This window comes from Leucoraja erinacea, chromosome 8, assembly GCF_028641065.1.
Source record: "Leucoraja erinacea ecotype New England chromosome 8, Leri_hhj_1, whole genome shotgun sequence".
NCBI classification, from domain to species: Eukaryota; Metazoa; Chordata; class Chondrichthyes; order Rajiformes; family Rajidae; genus Leucoraja; species Leucoraja erinaceus.
Genome location: NC_073384.1, coordinates 35562833 through 35584823, shown reverse-complemented (window position 1 = coordinate 35584823; position 21991 = coordinate 35562833). Strand labels below are relative to the sequence as shown.

The window sequence follows — 21991 nt, the reverse complement described above, 5'->3', positions numbered from 1 at the left end:
TATTTTGAATGTCCAAAACACAACCCTCTGCTGCTCAGGTTATCGAAGTCGGAAAGCGGTGATAAAAGCAACTGGTTCGCCATGGACACGTCAACAAGTAACCACAAGAAGTATTACATCAACGTTTGCCGGCCACTGAATCCAGTCGAAGGCTGCGATCGCCATGCAGCAGTGTGCCAGATGAAATATGAAACTGACACAACGGTACATTTAACACACATCGCATTAGTGTTTATTAATGTGACTGTCATGCTCCTACTTAAGCAGTGATGAGCCAGAGATTTGGACAGGGCCTAAATTGATGGAATTTAACATTGTCAACTACCAGCTGCAGATATAGTTGTCCTTCTGGAAGGTTCTCCCATCTCCACAGAGGAGCTCTGGAGCTATGTCAGTGACCATCAGGTTCTTGGTCACCTCACTGACCAAGGTCCTTCTCCCCAGATTGCTCAGTTTGGCCGGGCGGCCAGCTCTATGATGAGTCCGGGTGGTTCCAAAGTTCTTCCATTTAAGAATGACGGAGGCCACTGTGCCCTTCGGGACCTGCAATGCAGCAGAAATTGTTTTATACCCTTCCCCAGATCTGTGTCTCGACACAATCCTGTCTCGGAGTTCTACAGACAATTCCTTCGTCTTCATGGCTTGGTGTTTGCTCTGACATGCACTGTCAACTGTGGAACTTTATACAGTATAGACAGGTGTGTGCCTTTTCAAATCATGTCCAATCAATTTAATATATCACTGGTGGACTGCAATCAAGTTGTAGAAAAACATCTCCAAGATAATCGATGGAAACAGGATGAACCTAAGCTCAGTTTTGAGTATCATAGCAAACGGTCTGAATACTTATGTAAATGTGATATTTCAGTTAATCCTTTTTAATTACTTTGCAAAAATTTCTAAATACCTGTTTTTGCTTCTTCATTCTGGAATATTGTGTGTAGATTGATGAAGATTTTTTTTTTAATCCATTTTAAAATAAGAAAATGTGAAGGGGTCTGAATACTTTCTGAATGCACTGTATCCCTAAATTAAACATTGTAGAGCATCAGTCCCAAATTCCAGATGCTTAAATAATATACACAAGTAGCACAGCAGGACATTCTGCCTGCTTTTAACATGAAAACCAAGATTAGAAAGCAGCATAACGATAAGTAGAAGGGTCCCATTCCAAAACATCACTCATTCCCTCCACTGATGTTGCCTTACCTGTGTTGCTCCATCAGTTTTCTGTTGGTAACTATGTATTGTGTTTAAACCCTGTCGAACAGAGAATTGACCCTGCTTTGAAATTAAAACTGGTTGAACAATAGTTTGTCCAACTCTTATAATCCAGCAGATGTCAGCAGATCTATATCGGTGAGACCAAGCGGAGGTTGGGCGATCGTTTCGCCGAACACCTCCGCTCGGTCCGCAATAACCTAGCTGACCTCCCGGTGGCTCAGCACTTCAACTCCCCCTCCCACTCCGTCTCCGACCTCTCTGTCCTGGGTCTCCTCCATGGCCACAGCGAGCAGCACCGGAAATTGGAGGAACAGCACCTCATATTCCGTTTGGGGAGTCTGCACCCCGGGGGCATGAACATCGACTTCTCCCAATTCTGTTAGTCCTTGCTGTCTCCTCCCCTTCCTCAGCTCCCCTGCTGTCTCCTCCCACCCTCCAGCCTTCCGGCTACTCCTCCTTTTCCCTTTCTTGTCCCCACCCACCCCCACCCCTGATCAGTCTGAAGAAGGGTTTCGGCCCGAAACGTTGCCTATTTCCTTCGCTCCATAGATGCTGCTGCACCCGCTGAGTTTCTCCAGCTTTTCTGTGTAACCCTCTTATAATCCAGCAATGAGTGGTTTAAACACTGTGGAAAATGAGTCTTAATGTATATATTATTTCATACGCAGGGTGCACTTTATGAAAAAGTATCCATCAGCAATCTGGGAGTGGCCAGAAATGGCCCCAAGCTAGAAAAAGGTGGACAGATTATCTTGGAATACGTAAATGGGACAGAGTGTACCAATTCCAATGGTTCTCAAACCTCCTACACTACACGTATTCATCTGAGTTGTTCAATAGAACCAGTAAGTAAATTTCCCCTTCCCTAGATTCCCGGTTAACTGTACCTGGTTTCTGTAGCAAGATAGTGCTTTCTTTATTTTAAAAAGTTTGAACTGCTTTGCTTTGAAGTCATTGATTTGCTTCTTCCTCTTCCAAGTATGCTAATTTTCCAATGTTGTGAACATTTTCCTGACCTTCCAAGCAGGAGGCTTTAGCCTTTGGAAACAAAGAACTGCAGATGCTGGCTAACAAAATAAAAAGGGTCCGATCTGAAACATCACCTGTCCATGTTCTTCAGAGATACTGTGTGAAAGTGCTCAATTACTCCAGCACCAGTGTATGTTGGCTTCAGCCATCATTTTGTTTAACATAAAATATATTCATCAGAACTTGACAAGTGTATGAAGAAACTGCAGGTGCTGGTTTAAACCAAAGATAGACACAAAATGCTGGAGTAAATCCGCAGGACAGGAAGCGTCTCTGCAGAGAAGGAATGGGTGATGTTTTGGTTTGAGACCCTCCTTCAGACTGTCGTCAGGAGGAAGGGAGATAGATAGATAAGGAATAGTGAAGGTGTGAAAACAGGGCAAAGGGAATGGAGATCAAAGAAAATGTAGAATAGATCGTTGTTAGCTGAGAGAAGGCAAAGACAAAGCAAACCGAGATAATGTAGTTGGAGACAGTAAGACTGGTCAGCGAACTGGAAAGGGAGGGGGGATGGAGAGATTGAAAACGAGAGTTACTTGAAGTTAGAGAAGTCAAAGGTCATACCGCTGGGGTGTAAGCTGCCCAAGTAAAATATGTGGTGCTGTTCATCCAATTTGCACTGGGCCTCACTGACAATGGAGGAGGCCCAGGACAGAAAGGTGGGAATGGGAGGGGGAAGTTAGTGTCCAAAAACTGGACAGAGCGAGGGTGTTCAGCGAAACGATCGCCGGGCCTGTGCTTGGTCTCGCCGTTATACAGAAGTCCACACCTGGAACAACGGATACAGTAGATGAGGGTGGAGTAGGTGCAAGTGAATCTCTGCCTCACCTGAAAAGACTGTCTGGGTCCTTGGACAGAGTCAAGGGGGAAGGTGTAGGGAAAGATGTTGCATCTCCTGCGGTTACAGGGGAAAGTACCTGGGAAGGGGGTGCTTTGGGTGGGATGGGACGAGTTGACCAGGGGATTGTGGAGGGAACTGTCTCTGTGGAAAGGGGTGGAGGTGGGAAGATGCGGCTCGTGGTGGGATCCCGTTGGAGGTGGCGTAAATGTTGGATTGTGTGTTGTATGCGATGCCTGATGGGGTGGAAGGTGAGGACTAAGGGGACTCTGTCCCTGTTACAACTGGGGGGGAGGGGGAGCAAGAGCGGATCTACAGGATATCAGGGAGTCACTGGTGGACAATGTTGGACACTTGTCTATGTTGGACAATTAACTCCCCCTCTCATTCCCACACTGACCTTTCTGTCCTGGGCCTCCTCCATTGTCAGAGTGAGGCCCAGCGCAAATTGGAGGAACAGCACCTCATATTTCACTTGGACAGCACGTCATATTTCGGTTGGGCTGCTTACACCCCAGCGGTATGAACATTGACTTCTCTAACTTCAAGCAGCCCTTGCTTTCCCTCTCTCTCAGTGCCGGATTTACCTAAGTTGATAATCGTTTTTCACAGTGTTAATTTTAACATTTATGCATTTTTTTTCAATCACTACGGTATTTAACAATGGTACTGTTTGCTTTGTCGTTACGCTCTTCCAGCTAACAATGATCTCTTCTACATTTTCCTTGATCTCCATTCCCTTTGCCCTGTTTTCACACCTGTATTTATCTATCTCCCTCCTCCCTGATATCAGTCTGAAGAAGGGTCTCGACCCCAAATGTCACCCATTCCTTCTCTCCAGAGATGCTGCCTTTTCTGCTGAGTTACTCTTGCATTTTGTGTCTAGCTAGAGCTTTATGTAACGTGAGAGTTGAGTGAGTTACTTTGTAGTCTGAGCTATCACTTGAAGTAATGGAAGTAGAACATAGTGTCTGCCATAGACCGAGAGTAATGGTCATGATTTAATGTTGCTTTTTGTGTAATTTGTGCACAGCATCAATAGCAATGTCCATTGTCCATTTCAATGTCAAGTCAATGGATATCGACAGTTTATTGATTAGTACGGTGTCGAGGGTTATGGAGGGGAGGCAGGCAAATGAGGTTGAGAGGGAAAGATAGATCAGCCATGATGGAATGGTGGCATAGACATTATGGGCCGAATGGCCTAATTCTGCTCCTGTTACTTATGAACTTATAAGAGCATAAATCCCTTGTGGATGCTGCACCTCTCAATGGGATCACCACTAATCTTCTTTGCTATTACATCACTTTCCTGCTCTTAGCCCAGATTTCTCAATTTCCTTAATATCCAAAAATCAAACACTTTGCTATGATTATATTTTTGTAGCATTCTATCGGGATTTTTACGCAACTGCATGCTGACATTTACCAATTTTCCCACCCCCACTGTGTCCTACCATGGCCATTGTTTCTGAAGGTCAGGCGTGCTTGTCGCATTGTACAAACTAGCTGTTGGATGTGTCTGAGATTCTACAAACAACATGAGATGATGAGAGTTATGGGCAGCCTGGAACACCAGGTCAAATTGCAGTGATTGGCTACTTGTGGCAAGGAGAGGTTGGACAGACTTGAATGGCTTTCACTGGAATGCTGGAGGTTGAGGGCAGATCCAATAGAAGTATATTGATGTGGGCACTAGGAAGTGCAGATGCTGGTTTACGCAAAATGACAAAGTGCTGGAGTAACTCAACAGGTCAGGCAGCATCTCTGGAGAACATGGATAGGTGACATTTCAGGTCGGAACTAATTTTGCTACACTCATTTTCATTAATATTATTTGCCAGGGTGGTGATGATGGAGGCAGATCTGATAGTGGAATCTAAGGGGCTTTTATATGGGCGCATGGAACTGCAGGGTTTAGAGATATATGGATCATGTACCCGCAGATGAGATCAGTTTAATGATATCATGTTCGGCACACAACATTGAGCAGGGGCCTGTTCCTGTGCTGTAATGTTCTGATCTGATATAATAATTAATTTAATTTTCATTATTATAATATCACAGCATTAATTTTCAGTATTGACTGCATCTGTAGTAATGGTGGCAAAATATTCCACGAGTCATGTACCTGCTGATTTTTTTTTTACGTACAGTCCACAGGTCCAAGGTTCATTGACCAGAAGAACTGTGTGGTCACTTTTCTTTGGGAAACTGAAGCAGCTTGTCCTGTCACAGCCACTGAAGACAAGGTAATCAAATGGTTATCAAGGGTAGACACAAAGTGCTGCAGTAACACGGCAGGTCAGAGAGCATAACTGGAGAAAAAAGATGGGTGTCTGGTCGGGACCCTTCATTCAAAAGAAAGGTCCTGACCCAAAATGTCATCAATCTGTTTTTCCATAGAGCAACCTGACTCGTTGAGTTACTCCAGCATTTTGTGTCTATCTTTGGTATAAACTAGCATTTATGCTTCTTTGTTTCTACACTATGGTTATCAAGAGTTCATCTTCCACAGTGGATTTCAATATCAATCTTTAGCTTCAACCTTGATAGAGAAAGAATCAAGGTCCTCCCCAGCATGTGAACACCTGAATTATCTAAAACCTGTATATAGTATTCTTATGGGAGACAGATGTAACAATTTGCTACCTGCCATAGGGCCACGGGCTTCTTCTACTGTTGGGAACTCGCTTGTGAATGGTCTGGGTCATGAGGCAGTTATTTGCTTGTCCTGCATTTAAGGTTGTTCTTACAATCTGGCGGGGTGTGTCTTGCCACAGGAGAGGCCGAGCGGGCCAGTGGACAACTTTACTTTAGAGATACAGTGCAGAAACGGGCTCTTCGGCCCACCGAGTCCGCGCCAGCTAGCGATCACCCTGTACACTAGTTCTATCCTACACCAGGGACAATTTATAGAAGTCAATTAACCTACAAACCTGTATATCTTTGTAGTACGGAAGAAAACTGGAGCACCCAGACTAAATCCACGCAGTCACGGGCCCCTACAGACAGCATAGTCAGGATCGAACCTGGGTCTCCGGCACTAAGACATCATTGGCATGAGATGGTTCTGATTGTCAGTCTGCTGTTGTGCCCTTTTTTTTTCCCCCCCCCCCCCCATCTAGGCTACCTCCTCTCCTTTCTGTGCAAGTCCAATATAATTTCAATTATATAAGCTGGAAAAAGCAGAGAGAAGACTTACAAGAACGTTGCCAGGACTCAAGAGCCTGAACTATAGGGAGAGGTTGGGCAGGTTAGGATTTTATTCCTTGGAGTGCAGGAGGCTGAGGGGTGATCTGATAGAGCTGTATAAAATCATGAGGGGAATAGATAAGGTGAATGCAAGGTCTTTTACTCAGGGTAGGGACAATCAAGAGCTAGAGGACTTGGGTTTAAGGAGAAAATGGAAAGATGTAATAGGGACCAAAGGAGCAACTCCACGCAGACAGCACATGAGCTCAGGATCGAACCCGAGTCTCTGCCGTTGTCAGGTAGCAGCCCTACTGGCTACACCTTTTGTGTCGCGCAGATTCTACAGACTCTCAGCATCCGAACTGTTTAGCTTTCGAACTTCAGCTTGCAATGCATTTTGTTGTTTCATCCAAATAATTTCATCAAGTTTGCTAAAACTTGACCTGGATTTATAGTGACAATTTTGAGTTTGGGTTTTTTGAATTATGTTAAATTAATTGCAATATTAGCCCTGGGATCTGACCGAATGCTCAAGGTTATGAAGAAATGCACGGAATTAATTCCAACTCTATTCCACTGGATTGAAATGGTGCTAAATTCTGAAGTGTACTCCTTTTATAAAACCCATTGTATTGTTGTGGAACTTGTTGCTGGACTGAAATGTTTTTCTTTCTAGGGATGCTCAGTTAAAGATCCCAACACTGGTTTTGTATTCAACTTCCTGCCTCTGGCTTCGACCACAGGGTACTCGGTGACAGGGAACCAAGTAACATTTAAGGTGAAATTAACTCACGTGGGACATTCTTGTAAATTAAAAGTGTAACATACAAAAACTGAAAGATCCCAAGTGGTCCTCTATACTTTTATAAATTGTTTAGATGCAAACTAATTCTATTATTTTGTTGAATGCTACACAGTGCCCTCCATAATGTTTGGGACAAAGACTCATAATTTATTTATTTACCTCTGTACTCCACAATTTGAGATTTGTAATAGAAAAAAATCACGTGGTTAAAGTGCACATTGTCATATTTTATTATACATATTTTTATACATTTTAGTTAACCCTGTAGAAATTACAGCTGTGTTTATACATAGTCCCCCCCCATTTCAGGGCACGATAATGTTTGGGACACATGGCTTCACAGGTGTTTGTAATTGCTCAGGTGTGGTTAATTGCCTCCCTAATGGAGGTATAAGAGAGCGCTCAGCACATAGTCTTTCCTCCAGTCTTTCCATCACCTTTGGAAACTTATATTGCTGTTTATCAACATAAGGACCAAAGTTGTGCCAATGAAAGTCAAAGAAGCCATTATGAGACTGAGAAACACGAATAAAACTGTTAGAGACATCAGCCAATATTAGGCTTACCAAAATCGACTGTTTGGAACATCATTAAGAAGAAAGAGGCACTGGTGAGCCAAGGAAGACCTCCACAGCTGATGACAGAAGAATTCTCTCTATAATAACGGAAAACCTGTCTGACAGATCAGAAACGCTCTTCAGGAGGCAGGTGTGGACTTGTCAATGACCACTGTCCACAGATGACTTGAACAGAAATACAGAGGCTACACTGCAAGATGCAAATCACTGGTTAGCTGCAAAAATAGTATGGCCAGGTTGCACTTAAAAGAGCAACTACAGGTCTTGTGAACAGAAAAAGGTCTTGTGGACAGATGAGGCGAAGATTAACTTGTATCAGAGTGATGGGAAGAGCAAAGTATGGAGGAGAGAAGGAACTGCCCGAGATCCAAAGCATACCACCTCATCTGTGAAAAAAGGTGGTGGAGGTGTTATGGCTTGGGCATGTATGGCAGCTGAAGGTACTGGCTCACTTATCATCATTGATACAACTGCTGATGGCAGCAGCATAATGAATTCTGAAATGTACAGACCCATTCTATCTGCTCAAGTTCAAACAAATCCCTCAAAACTCATTGGCCGGCGGTTCATTCTACAGCAAAACAATGATCCCAAACATACTGCTAAAGCAACAAAGGAGTTTTTCAAAGCTAAAAAAAGGTCAATTCTTGAGTGGCCAAGTCAATCACCCGATCTGAACCCAATTGAGCACTATGTATAAACACTGCTGTGATTTCTACATGGTGAAACCAAAATGTATAAAAATTGGCCCTTATTAAAATCTGACAATGTGCGCTTTAACCACATGTGTTTTTTACAATTATAAATCTCAAATTGTGGCGTACAGAGGCAAATAAATAAATAATGGGTCTTTGTCCCAAACACTATGGTGGGCACTAGTTTTTAAACTGTTACGCAAAGATCCTCCATGTCAAACTGAGTCATGTCATTATATGAAAATTCTTTGCAGCGCTAACTTTTTTTTGATTTGCCAATGGGCTAAATTTCACAAGTGTTCAAAAGGCCATGGACCTTTGCAGGAATGATCCTCCTTATCCAAATGCTCTTGGCTAATGATCAGTAAAAATGCAGAGTATATGAAGTAGCTCTGGGAAATGAGAGGGACAAATTACTGTTGGTTAAACTGTGGGAATTGGTAATAAACAGTGCAATATTTGAGTCATAACTATTGGGTAGAATGTTGCATTTAATATTGAATGATTTATGCATAAAGAGAAATTGGTACAAAAGAGCATCATAAAAGTAAACATTCTAAAAAACAATTTGAAAGAACAAATGTTCAAATAAAATCAGTTTATGGGGCAAATGGGGTTTAACATGGAAGCAGGCCCTTCAGCCCATTTAGTCCATGCTGACCATAGAACATCCATCTGCAATAGTTCTATGTTATCCTACAATCTCATTCACACCCTAGGGCTCTGTTCCAGAGGCCAATTAACCTACAACCCACACATTTTTTGGAAACCGAAGGAAGCTCACGTAGTCATGGGGAGAAAATACAAACTACACCCGAGGTCAGGATCGAACCCGAGTCTCTGGCGCTGTGAGACGGCAGCTGCGCCACAGTATCACATAATTAAAACATGTCCATTGCAAATACAAGCAAAAAAATTTCACTCTGACTTGTCACATGTGACAAAGTATTCAATTTAATTCAATGTTACTGAAATATTTAGTACAGCATAAAAGATACAAAGTGCTGCAGTAACTCGGCAGGTCAGGCAGCAGCTCTGGAGACCATGAATAGGTAGTGTTTTTGGTCGGGATCCTTCCTCAGATTATAGCAGATGTGGTGCTGTATATTGTATCTATTCCTTGGGCCTCAATGACAAGTCCTGAGAGTATTCATGCATCTTTCCAAGAAAGGGGCGTTAAATGGAAACTGTTTCTATCCTTCCTAACAAATACTGTGTAACTTGACATTTGGCTTTAAGACTAATATATTCCTACCGATTCAGGAGCGTCCTTCTGAAGTCTGTAACTCCTTGTGTAATGTGTTTAGAATTTGGAGCTGCTAACTGAAATTATGCTGCATAGACAAGCATAGTTGACTAATGTGTATATCAGAATGATCATTGGCCCTCTTTTCTGATGCTGGACCCCAGTATGTTCACATACATCCCCAAAGTAGTTTAATGGCGCAAACTGGTGGATTTGGACTTTAATTGTATAATCCATTTTTTTAATCTTTTGTGGGATTAAAGTATTTTCTCTTTTTAAATGGAAGTCTTTTCATGCACTTCTTTTAAAGCTCAACATCTGTGCTGGTTTGGCTGAATGTGGTAAAATAGAAAACAAGACAGCCACCGGGTGTGAAATGCATGGTCAGACCCCAGCACGCCCTGTCGGATTGGAAACAGCACTTCAGGTTTCTGATGGTCTCGCAACTCTTATGTACAAAGGCAGCATGTTGGTGGAGTCAGGTAAGGCCACAATCGGTGCTAGGGCTAGTGTACAGTACTGAAGTGGACCATTCTGCCCCAGTGGCCATGCCGGCCTACAATACAATCTTCCTCGAGGAAGATCTATCATCCGATACAATCGTTCCACTCCTTTAAATTCCTTTCCTAGCTGTAAATCTAGCAGTTTATTAGTAATCTAATGATATTTTCCAAGTAACTGATGCACTATAATGCGAAGAACTATCTGCACTCTATCTTCCCCTTTGCTTTACCTGATGTACTTGAGTTTGTCTTGATAGTATTACCTGATCTGATTGGATAGCATGCGGTACACGTGACAATAATAAACTTGAATCAAAAACTTAGATCCCAAAGCATTTACCTGTCTCTCCCCGCACACAAACCTGTGGGAGGAACAGGAGCAATCAGCCCCTCAATCCTGCCCTGCTACTCCATAGGATCGTGGCTAATTTGACATTCAACCGATCCACCTTTACACCTTTCCCCATAACACTTGATTCCCTCACTGGTTAGAAATCTGTCTCTGCCTCAAGAAAACAAAAAAGTTTGTCTACAACAGAATATAGATCCAATGGAAAGTTGGCAGATGGAGCCAAGTCGGGTCGGATCATACATTTAAGGAAGTCAAATGAGGGTAGGGTAGATACAATAAATGGAAGGCACCAAGGAATGCTTATGAGCAGAGGTACATGTTGTATTTCAGAAAAAAATATTGATAATAATAAAAAAATATACATAAAATAAAAAAGCAGCACAGAAGCTTAGTGTCTATTCATTCAATAGTGTCATACGTGGGTATCTTGGGGACCAAGTCTATTTCTCTGAACGTGGCCTCAAGGTGATAGATGGGTTGGTGAAGAAGGCATGTGACAAGTGTGCCCTCATGGGTAAGGACATAGAATATAAACATTGAGAAGATAAAGCTTTGTAATACCATGCTTTACAAAATAATGGTGAGCCGGCGCTTGGAGTGTAGTGTATGGTTCTGTTTGCCACACTGTATAACAGATGTAGATGTGCTGGAGATGCGGAGGAGGTACAGCAAGGTGTTGCTGATATTTGGAGGAATTTAGTTGCAGAGAGATCAGATAGGCTGGCCCAATTTTCCGTGGAGCAAAGGAGGGTGAGAAATGACCTGATGGAGGTGTATAAAACTATAAATGGCACGGATATTGGAGGTAGTCAGAATCTTTTTCACATGATGGGGTATGCAGAGTCAAGTCAAGGGTGTTTAATTCTCATATGTACCAACAACGCAACAATGAAGTTCTCACTAGCAGTAGCATAATAGGTCTGCAACAGAAGACACAACATTTATAACACACAAAAATTCAATATATTAATAACTCCAATACTAATGTAAAAAAGCCCAGTCCTTAGTTGAAAGACGAGGACATAGGTTTAAGATGAGAGGAACAAGTTTTAAATGGGGCGTTTTTGGTGCAAAGGGCTAAATAAATTTTCTTAATAGTTGGTATCTGGAACTTGCTACCAGAGGTGATGGTGAAATTACATACGATTACTGCGTTTGAGATGTTTAGTCATGCTCATAAATAGTCAAGATACAGAAGGATGCGGACACAAGGTGGGCAAAGGGCATTAGTGCATGCAGGCAAGGTGGTCAGTATGGACTTTGGGAGTGAATGACCTGTTTCTGTGATGTATCTTAATATAGAACAGCATAGCCAAAGAACAGGCCCTTCAATAGAAAATAAGTGCAGGAGTAGGCCATTCGGCCCTTCGAGCCAGCACCGCCATTCAATATGATCATGGCTGATCATCCACAATCAGTACCCCGTTCCTGCCTTCTCCCCATATCCCCTGACTCCGCTATCTTCTAGAGCCCTATCTAGCTCTCTCTTGAAAGCATCTAGAGAACCAGCCTCCACCGCCCTCTGAGGCAGAGAATTCCACAGACTCACAACTCTTGGTGTGAAAAAGTGTTTCCTCATCTCCGTTCTAAATGGCTTGCCCCTTATTCTTAAACAGTGGCCCCTGGTTCTGGACTCTCCCAAAATTGGGAACATGTTTCCTGCCTCTAGCATGTCCAAACCCTTAATAATCTTATGTTTCAATAAGATCCCCCCTCATCCTTCTAAATTCCAGAGTATACAAGCACAGCCGCTTCATTCTCTCAGCATATGACAGTCCCGCTATCCTGGGAATTAACCTTGTGAACCAACGCTGTACTCCCTCAATAGCAAGAATGTCCTTACTTAAATTTGGAGACCAAAACTGCACACAATACTCCAGATGTGGTCTCACTCGGGCCCTGTACAACTACAGGAGGACCTCTTTGCATTGGGTGCATAATGCCTGTGCTAAACATGATGTCATGACCATCTCTCATCTACCTACACATAATCCATATCCTGCATATCCATATGGCCATCCAAAAGCCTCTTAAATGCCACTATCGTATCTGCTTCTACCACCAATCCTGGCAGCGTGTTCCAGGCACTCACCACATGTGTATTATTATTTTTTTTAATTATTACCCCACATATCTCCTTTAAACTTTGCCCCTCACCTTACACTTGCGCCCTCTAACATTGAATTTTCTATCCTGGAGATAAAGGTTCTGTCCGCCTACCCTATCTATGTCTCTCATCATTTTATATATCGGGTCTCCCCACAACCACTGGCGTTCCAAAGAAAACAATCCAAACACTCTTGTGACTCTTTGAACTTTCTGTTTAATCTGCAGTGCAAATGTTTTTTTTTTTTAAATTGCTTAATCTGCAGGATTATGGGACACATTTATTATTCGTTTTGTCTGTGACACTAATTCGTATCCTGGGAAGCTCTCATTTCTGCGAGAAGAAATTGGAACCGCTACACGCATCCATGACACCTTCTTTGAATTTTCTACCTCGTTGGCTTGTTTACCAGCTCCAGTAGATTGTCTGGTCAGTGGTAAGCAAGTGCCTTTAACCCTTTCTAATTAAGTTAGTCACTCGGTTGTTTATGAATCCTTCAATCGTTTGTCAGGTGTGGGTGTGGAGTTATAAATTCCTGCTCTGTTGAATTCCCAGTGCTTTTTGCGAAATATATCAATAAGATGAACCCATTTGAAAGTTTAGAAAGCGATGCAAGGAACTGCAGAAACTGGTTTGCAAACAAAATACAAAATCAATAAATTAAGAACCCCAAATCTAGTGCAAAATGTTCAATGTCCTTGAAGAACAGACACAAAATGCCAGCATCTCTGGAGAATGTGGCTTGATAATGTTTCAAATTGGGACCTTTCAGTCTGAGCAAGGGTCTCTACCCAGAATGTCACCTTTCTACGTTCTCTAGAGCTGCCTCCTGACCCGCTGAGTTATTCCAGCACATTGTCTTCCATTCCAAAGGTTGTAAGCTGCCCGTTAAATTCACAACTGATAGAAAGGTGAGGTTGCTTTCCCCGAGTAGCTCGGCACGGGTTGTAAGAGAGATGTGTTTTCCCACTCACTACATAAAATTCATCATAGAAACATAGAAACATAGAAATTAGGTGCAGGAGTAGGCCATTCGGCCTTTCGAGCCTGCACCGCCATTCAATATGATCATGGCTGATCATCCAACTCAGTATCCCGTACCTGTCTTCTCTCCATACCCTCTGATCTCCTTAGCCACAAGGGCCACATCTAACTCCCTCTTAAATATAGCCAATGAACTGGCCTCGACTACCCTCTGTGGCAGAAAGTTCCAGAGATTCGCCACTCTCTGTGTGAAAAAAGTTCTTCTCATCTCGGTTTTAAAGGATTTCCCCCTTATCCTTAAGCTGTGACCCCTTGTCCAGGACTTCCCCAACATCGGGAGCAATCTTCCTGCATCTAGCCTGTCCAACCCCTTAAGAATTTTGTAAGTTTCTATAAGATCTCAATCTCCTAAATTCTAGAGAGTATAAACCAAGTCTATCCAGTCTTTCTTCATAAGACAGTCCTGACATCCCAGGAATCAGTCTGGTGAATCTTCTCTGCACTCCCTCTATGGCAATAATGTCCTTCCTCAGATTTGGAGACCAAAACTGTCCGCAATACTCCAGGTGTGGTCTCGCCAAGACCCTGTACAACTGCAGTAGAACCTCCCTGCTCCTATACTCAAATCCTTTTGCTATGAAAGCTAACATACCATTCGCTTTCTTCACTGCCTGCTGCACCTGCATGCCTACTTTCAATGACTGGTGTACCATGACACCCAGGTCTCGCTGCATCTCGCCTTTTCCTAGTCGGCCACCATTTAGATAATAGTCTGCTTTCCTGGTTTTGCCACCAAAATGGATAACCTCACATGTATCCACATTATACTGCATCTGCCAAATGTAATTAAGAATTATTAGTAGGGAGCATTTCTTCCCACTAGCTGTTAAGTGTTTTGAAAATCGCACTTAAAAGGGTCTTTTGAATTATTGCTGCTGTAGACACCATATCACAATCACAATAATACTTTATTAGCCAAATATGTTTTGCAACATACAAAGAATTTCATTTGCCAAGTCAGTGATACAAATAAAAAGCAACGGAACACACAAAATATATTTTAACATGAGCATACACCCTGAATGACTCCTCCACATTTCGTCACTCTGATGGAAGGCAAAAAAAAAAGCTCAGATCTCTTCCCTTCTTTGCTCTCCTGTGGTCGGGGGCCTCAAGCCCTCCGTTGACGGGATGATCTTGACTCCCGTAGCCGGCGGCATTTGGGCTCTCCGCATCGGGGCGATCAGCTCCTGCAACGGAGGGATGTCAGCTCCTCCTCGTGGGTGATGGAAACCCACATCGGGATTGGTCAAGCCTCTGAATAGTTGGAGCTCCCGACTAGCCTCTCCCGAGACTGCGAGCTCGTGATTGTAAAGTCCGCAAGCGATCCTAGACAAGGGATCGACTCCGATGTTACGTCCCCACCCCATGGTGGGGCTCGAAGCCAGTCTGAGGAGGCCTCCAGCTCCATCGATGGTAGGCCGCAGAGCGACCAGAGATGCGTTCCGGAAAATAATCGCATCTCCGGCAAGGTAAGAAACTGAAAAAAGCTTCCCCCAACTCCCATCCCTTCACTCCACATAAAACAAACCGGAAAATATTTACACAAACTTTTAAAAAGATGAAAAAACAGACAGACTGCTGGCGAGGCTGCCAATCATGCGGCATCCCTGGTAGCATATGCTAGGTATTGTCCCTTTAAGGTGCTCGGTGCATTCATTGTTGGGCTGCATCTATGGAACTGATGTGCTACAATGCTGAGAGCTTTATTCTGCACTTTGTGTCTTCCCCTTCACTCTTTGTATTGTACTCGAGTTGAACTTGATTGTATCTACAGTATGTATGATATATGGCTTTTCACTGTACCTCGGTACAAATGACAATAATAAACTTAAAACCTAGTCCAAAAGCGTTTTTCTCCAAACACGGCATAATGCGGGAGAAAAATAAGTATTCAGCTCATCGAGTCTGCTCTGCCACTCCGATCTGGCATTCAATGGGTGCACCTACCTGCCTTTCCCTGTAGCATTTGATAGAAACATAGAAATTAGGTGCAGGAGTAGGCCATTCGGCCCTTTGAGCCTGCACCGCCATTCAATATGATCATGGCTGATCATCCAACTCAGTATCCCGTACCTGCCTTCTCTCCATACCCCCTGATCCCCTTAGCCACAAGGGCCACATCTAACTCCCTCTTAAATATAGCCAATGAACTGGCCTCAACTACCCTCTGTGGCAGAGAGTTCCAGAGATTCACCACTCTCTGTGTGAAAAAAGTTCTTCTCATCTCGGTTTTAAAGGATTTCCCCTTTATCCTTAAGCTGTAACCCCTTGTCCTGGACTTCCCTAACATCGGGAACAATCTTCCTGCATCTAGCCTGTCCAACCCCTTAAGAATTTTGTAAGTTTCTATAAGATCCCCACTCAATCTCCTAAATTCTAGAGAGTATAAACCAAGTCTATCCAGTCTTTCTTCATAAGACAGTCCTGACATCCCAGGAATCAGTCTGGTGAACCGCCTCTGCACTCCCTCTATGGCAATAATGCCCTTCCTCAGATTTGGAGACCAAAACTGTACGCAATACTCCAGGTGTGGTCTCACCAAGACCCTGTACAACTGCAGTAGAACCTCCCTGCTCCTATACTCAAATCCTTTTGCCTTCCTTTTGCAAATGAAAGCTAACATACCATTCGCTTTCTTTACTGCCTGCTGCACCTGCATGCCTACCTTCAATGACTGGTGTACCATGACACCCAGGTCTCGCTGCATCTCCCCCTTTCCCAATCGGCCACCATTTAGATAATAGTCTTCTTTCCCGTTTTTGCCACCAAAAAATGGATAACCTCACATTTATCCACATTATACTGCATCTGCCAAACATTTGCCCACTCACCCAGCCTATCCAAGTCACCTTGCAGTCTCCTAGCATCCTCCTCACAGCTAACACTGCCCCCCAGCTTAGTGTCATCCGCAAACTTGGAGATATTGCCTTCAATTCCCTCATCCAGATCATTAATATATATTGTAAATAGCTGGGGTCCCAGTACTGAGCCTTGGGGTACCCCACTAGTCACTGCCTGCCATTGTGAAAAGGACCCGTTTACTCCTACTCTTTGCTTCCTGTTTGCCAGCCAGTTCTCTATCCACATCAATACTGAACCCCCAATGCCTTGTGCTTTAAGTTTGTATTTCTTTAAGTTTGGATTCCTTTACTGATTAGAAATTTCTCTCTAGGGAAGAGATGCAACACAATGCTATATTCTGCCCTCTATCTTCCCCATTTGCTTTTCACTTGTTGATTTGATTGTATTTATGCATATTATCTGATTGGATAGCATGCAAAACATTGCTTTTCACGGTATCAGTACATATGACAAAACTAAAATCCTTATTCGGCATTGTGAGGTAGCAATGAATATGCTCGGTGTTTGTATTCATGAAAGTGATCTAACGTATAAATGGATTATGTAATTGACTTTTGCAAACACCCCATCTGTATGCACTGGTTCAAAATTTAAAAGGTAAGGCAATTGAATGTTGTTCATATTTTATTGCACGACAGCACACAATAAAACTTTTTAAACTTTAGACGTACAGCACGTAAATGGCTCCTTCGGCCCACCGAGCCCATGTCGACCGCGATCACACCAGACACTAACACTATTCTACTCACAAGGGATAATTTTCACAATTTTACAGAGGCCAATTAACCTTCAAACCTGCACGTCTTTGGAGTGTGGAAGGAAACCGGAGCACCCGGAGAAAATCCACGCAGTCGCAGGGAGAAAATACAAACTCCACACAGACAGCTGCTGTAGTCAGAATCAAACCAGGGTCTCTGTCGCTGTAAGGCACCAACTCTACCACTGAGCTCCTGGGGAAAGACCGGGAATCTTTTTACATGGCAGTTTGTGATTATAGAGCATTAATTTCAGAACAATGTGTAGGGGATACATGTTTATTTCTTTAGCACGAAGATGTGCAGAAAGAAACAGAAGTAAATGATGAGACATTGAAAATATAGTTTTAAATAAACCTCCATTACTGAGAATGTATAGGAGTGAGGTTTGTAACTTTCCAGTGGCAGAAGAACCCTTGGTTATCTGAATGAACAGCCTTCTGTATTTTAGTAAGAAGTTCAGAGAGATTTTCTGGTCATTCTTTTCACCTCTTGTATGATCTCGGCAATAGCTGCTCTCTGACGTACTCCATAATAATGTAGTGCATGTTTTTCCACTGTTAGCGGCAAAGTGACGTAGCGTAGAGCTGCTGCCTGACAGCGCCAGAGATCTCGGGTTTGATCTTGACAACGGGTTCTGTCAGTGCGGAATTTGTACATTCTTCGTGTGACAGCATTGTTGTTCTCTGGGTGCTCCGGTATCTTCCCACACTACAAAGACATACAGGTTTATAGGTTAATTAATTGGCTTCTGTAATATTGTAAATTGTCTTAAGTGTGTAGAGTAGTGCTAATGTATGGGATAATAGCTAGTTGTCACAGACTTGGTGGGCCGGAGGGCCTGTTTCTGCACTATATCTCTAAAGTTTAAAGTCTCATCAGATCATTATATTACATTTGAATTGAATTGAAGCTTTACTTTACTTACAAAAATCTGGTTTGTGCTTGTAATGGGGAAACAGTAATACATTTGACAGTCGGGTTCCTCTGCGCCAAAAATCTGCTGGCAAGGGAATGTTATTTCATTGGCATGTGCAGTGAGTTTTCTCTGTTGGATGGTTTCAGATGTAGCCGGTAACGAATACGATCTGAGTGAGCTTGCAAAGGACAACGGTCCTTGGATTGCCATCGACACAGCTGAAGACGGGAAGAATCGTACATTTTATCTAAATGTCTGCAAACCTTTGCCTCCAGTTGACGGTTGTCCAGGTGAGCATAAACATCAGGTGGGCCAGTGAAGCTGACAAGCATCCACTTCTAATGGCACGTAGTCATACAGCATGGAAGCAGGCCCTTCAGCCTAACTCGTCCATGCCGAGACTTGTTCAATGGTACTTGATTAAAAATAATCGTCAAGAGTGTTTAATTGTCATATATACAGAAAAATAACAATGAGATTCTTACTTGCAGCAGCATTAGAGGTCTGGAAACACAGGTACTCAATAGATAACATAATGTAACACACAAAAAAAAGTCCAATAAATTAAGAAAAAACATCCAAAGTTTGTCCAACCTCTCCCTGTAACTAACACCCCCAAACCCAGGCATCATTCTGGTAATCTTCATTTGTACCCCTTCCAAAGTGTTCCAGAGAAAACAATTCAAGTCTGTCTAACCTCTCCCTGGATCTAATACCCCCAATCTATGCATCATTCTGATATAGCTCCTCTGCACCCTCTCCAAAGCCACTATATTGTTCAGGTAATGGTGGCCAGAACTGCTTATAATAGTCCAAATGCGGCCAAACCTAATTACTATAAAGCTGCATCATGACTAACTGGCTCTTATACTCAATGCTCAACCAATGAAGACGAGTGTACCATATGTCTTCTTTCCCACTCTGTGTGTGTTGCCACTTTCCAGGAGTCCTATAAAGCTGCATCATAGGTACAGTTTAAATAGTGTGGTGTTTCACTCTGCAGGTGGTGCTATTGGATCTTGTGTAAAGTACGCTGATAAAAGTCAGAACCTGGGCTATGTTCAGATGCGCCCACAGGCGGGAACTGACGGCTCCATCAGTATTGTTTATCTGAATGGTGACGAGTGCAAAGACGGTCGGCGATATTCCACACATATCCTCTTCCAATGTGATGAAGTCTCGGTAAGTTTATAATTTTCTGAAGGTAGATATAAAATGCTGGGGTAACTCAGCGGGACAGGCAGCATCTCTGGAGAGAAGGAATGGGCATTTTCTGAGACGTGCTTCGGACCATATCACACATGCGTTGGGAGGAACTGCAGATGCCGGTTTATACCGAAGATAGACACAAAGTGCTGCAATAACGCAGCGGGTCAGGCAGCATCTCTGGAGGAAAGGAGCGGGTGGAATGTCACCTGAAGAAGGACCCTGAGTCGAAATGTTATCTATTCCTTTTCTCCAGAGATGCTGCCTGATCTGCTGAGTTGCTCCAGCACTTTGTGTATATCACAAATGCATTGTGAGAAATGCACTAAGCTGTGTCAATGGGCGTTAAATGGTGCAACTTGGGGTTTAATGTTCAGAACTTCTTTTCTAGAAGAGGAAGCAAGGAACTGCAGATGCTGGTTTATAAAAAAAGAGAAAGATGGATCAACTCAGTGGGTCAGGCAGCATCCCTGGAGAACATGGATGGGTGACATTTTGGTTCAGGACTCTTCTTCAGACCTAGGGTCCTAACCCAAAACATCACCTATCCATGTTCTCCCGGAAATGCTGTCTGATCCACAGAGTTACTCCATCTTTCTCTTTTTTTATAAACCAGCATCTGCAGTTCCTTGTTTCCACATTTTGATTTCTAGAAATAATAGTGCACGAGTTTAGTTTTGAGATACGGCGCAGAAACAGGCCCTTCGACCCACCGAGTCCGCACCGACCAGCGATCCCCGCACATTAACATTACCATGCCACACTCTAGGGACAATTTACACTTGTACCAAGCCAATTAACCTACAAGTCTGTACATCTTTGGAGTGTGGGAGGAAACCGAAGATCTTGGAGAAAACCCACAGTCAAAGGGAGAACGTACAAATTCCGTACCGATACATAGTGGGACTAGTGTAGCTGGGACTTGTAGGCAAGTTGGGCCGATGGGCCTATTTCCATGCAATATCAGTCTATGACGGCATCTGTAGTCGGGATCGAACCCAAGTCTCGGGCGCTGTAAGGCGGCAAATCTACCGCTGTGCCACCGTGCCGCCTCTAGTGTGAAGTGGTGTACGAGTGCCTGTGATCGTGCTTCATTCATTGAATTCCTTAGTTTTTTTCAGACGCAGTTTGTATCTTATCATTTGCTCTATCTATTGTACTTGAGTATGACTTGATTGTACTGATGTACAGTATTGTCTGATCTGTGTAGGGAGGAACTGCAGATGCTGGTTTTAACGGAAGATAGACACAAAATGCTGGAGTAACTCAGCGGGACAGGCAGCATCTCGGGAGAGCAGGAATGGGTGTCTTTTCGGGTCTAGATTCTTCTTCTGAAGAGGCCTTCTTCAGGGCACTTCGATCCAAAATGTCACCCATTCCTTCTCTCCGGAGATGCTCTGTGTCTTTTGTGTCTAACTTCATATTATCTGATCTGCTGGATAGCATGCAAAACAAAGCTTTTCACCGCACTTCTGTACATGTGACAATAATAAACATAAACATAAATTCATCTGCACCTAATCATAGAGTAGAAACATGGTACTGCAAATGCTGGATGACAATGTAAGATGGTGCTGGAGTAACTCAGCAGGCCGGGCAGCATCTCTGGAGAAAATGGACAGGTGTAGTTTTGGATCACGACCCTTCAGTCTGATTGTGGTGAGAGGAGGGAGATGGAGGCATGAGAATGCCTGGCAAGTGATGGGTGGATACCGACATGGGGGGTTTTGACTGGCAGGTTGTTGGACAAAGGCCGAATGAAGAGAAATTGTTTAGGAAGTCTGCCTGTATTATGATACAATAAAACTTTATTCATCCCTGGAGGGATATTGGTGCTTCAAAATAATGTCTTCCTTCCTTGCTCCTCTCCATAGCCCAACTAATGTTTCCTTTTGAAGTATATATTGATTTCCCCTTTGAAAATTGTTTCTGTGGTCCTTTAACATAGAACAGTACAGCACAGGAACAGGCACTTCGTCCCACAAATTGTGTCGACAAATCCTTATCTGCTTGCCAGAGTGGCAAGGGTGTTTTCTTTAAAGGCGAGTGCAAACACTACTCAGTGACACTTGAATGTATAGAGAATGTATGAAGAGTTTTTGTTTTGTTCATTTTGGTTCTGAATAATTTTTATTTTTGAAATTAAAAGAAAGTTTGTAAGGAAAAAGACTAGATTCTGAGAATCCTCTAGATGTTCCTTGAACCTAATTATCTGGACGATCCTGTGTGGAAGCTCTTTTCCTCATTGGCATCATCAAAACTATGTGTGATTTTGTGTACTTCTTAAATTGCCTTGAACAGTCTTGGCTTCCACATTCTTGGCTCAATTAAGGTCCCTGACAGCTGACGCCACATTGAATCAATTATCTAAACAGACAAACTTTGTAGTTGATTTGAGGGAAAACATTTTCGGGATCTGTTTTCAGAGATGCATCTTTCCAATTTGGCTTGCTGAATTTTAAGGTAACTTTGCTTTCTTCCATTGCAGGGCTCCCCAGTGTTTGAAGATGAAGAAGAGTGCGAGTTTCTTTTTGTGTGGCGTACACCTGCTGCATGTCCGGTTCGTAGGGCCCAAGGTAACAGTTTGTGCATTTGACAGTATAACACATTTTTAAGTTAAATTATGTTCT

The 21991-nt window shown here is 43.1% G+C and overlaps 1 protein-coding gene across 1 annotated transcript in view; it reads left to right on the top strand.

Annotated features, from left to right (window-relative positions):
* The window catches only part of igf2r (insulin-like growth factor 2 receptor), a 114981-nt gene that overhangs the window by 56309 nt on the left and 36681 nt on the right, over positions 1 to 21991 (top strand). Inside the window, 9 exon segments of the mRNA XM_055639440.1 lie at positions 39 to 204; positions 1893 to 2069; positions 5248 to 5343; positions 6963 to 7064; positions 9921 to 10092; positions 12838 to 13008; positions 18302 to 18445; positions 19159 to 19337; positions 21850 to 21937. Coding sequence (XP_055495415.1) covers positions 39 to 204; positions 1893 to 2069; positions 5248 to 5343; positions 6963 to 7064; positions 9921 to 10092; positions 12838 to 13008; positions 18302 to 18445; positions 19159 to 19337; positions 21850 to 21937 — 1295 coding nt within the window.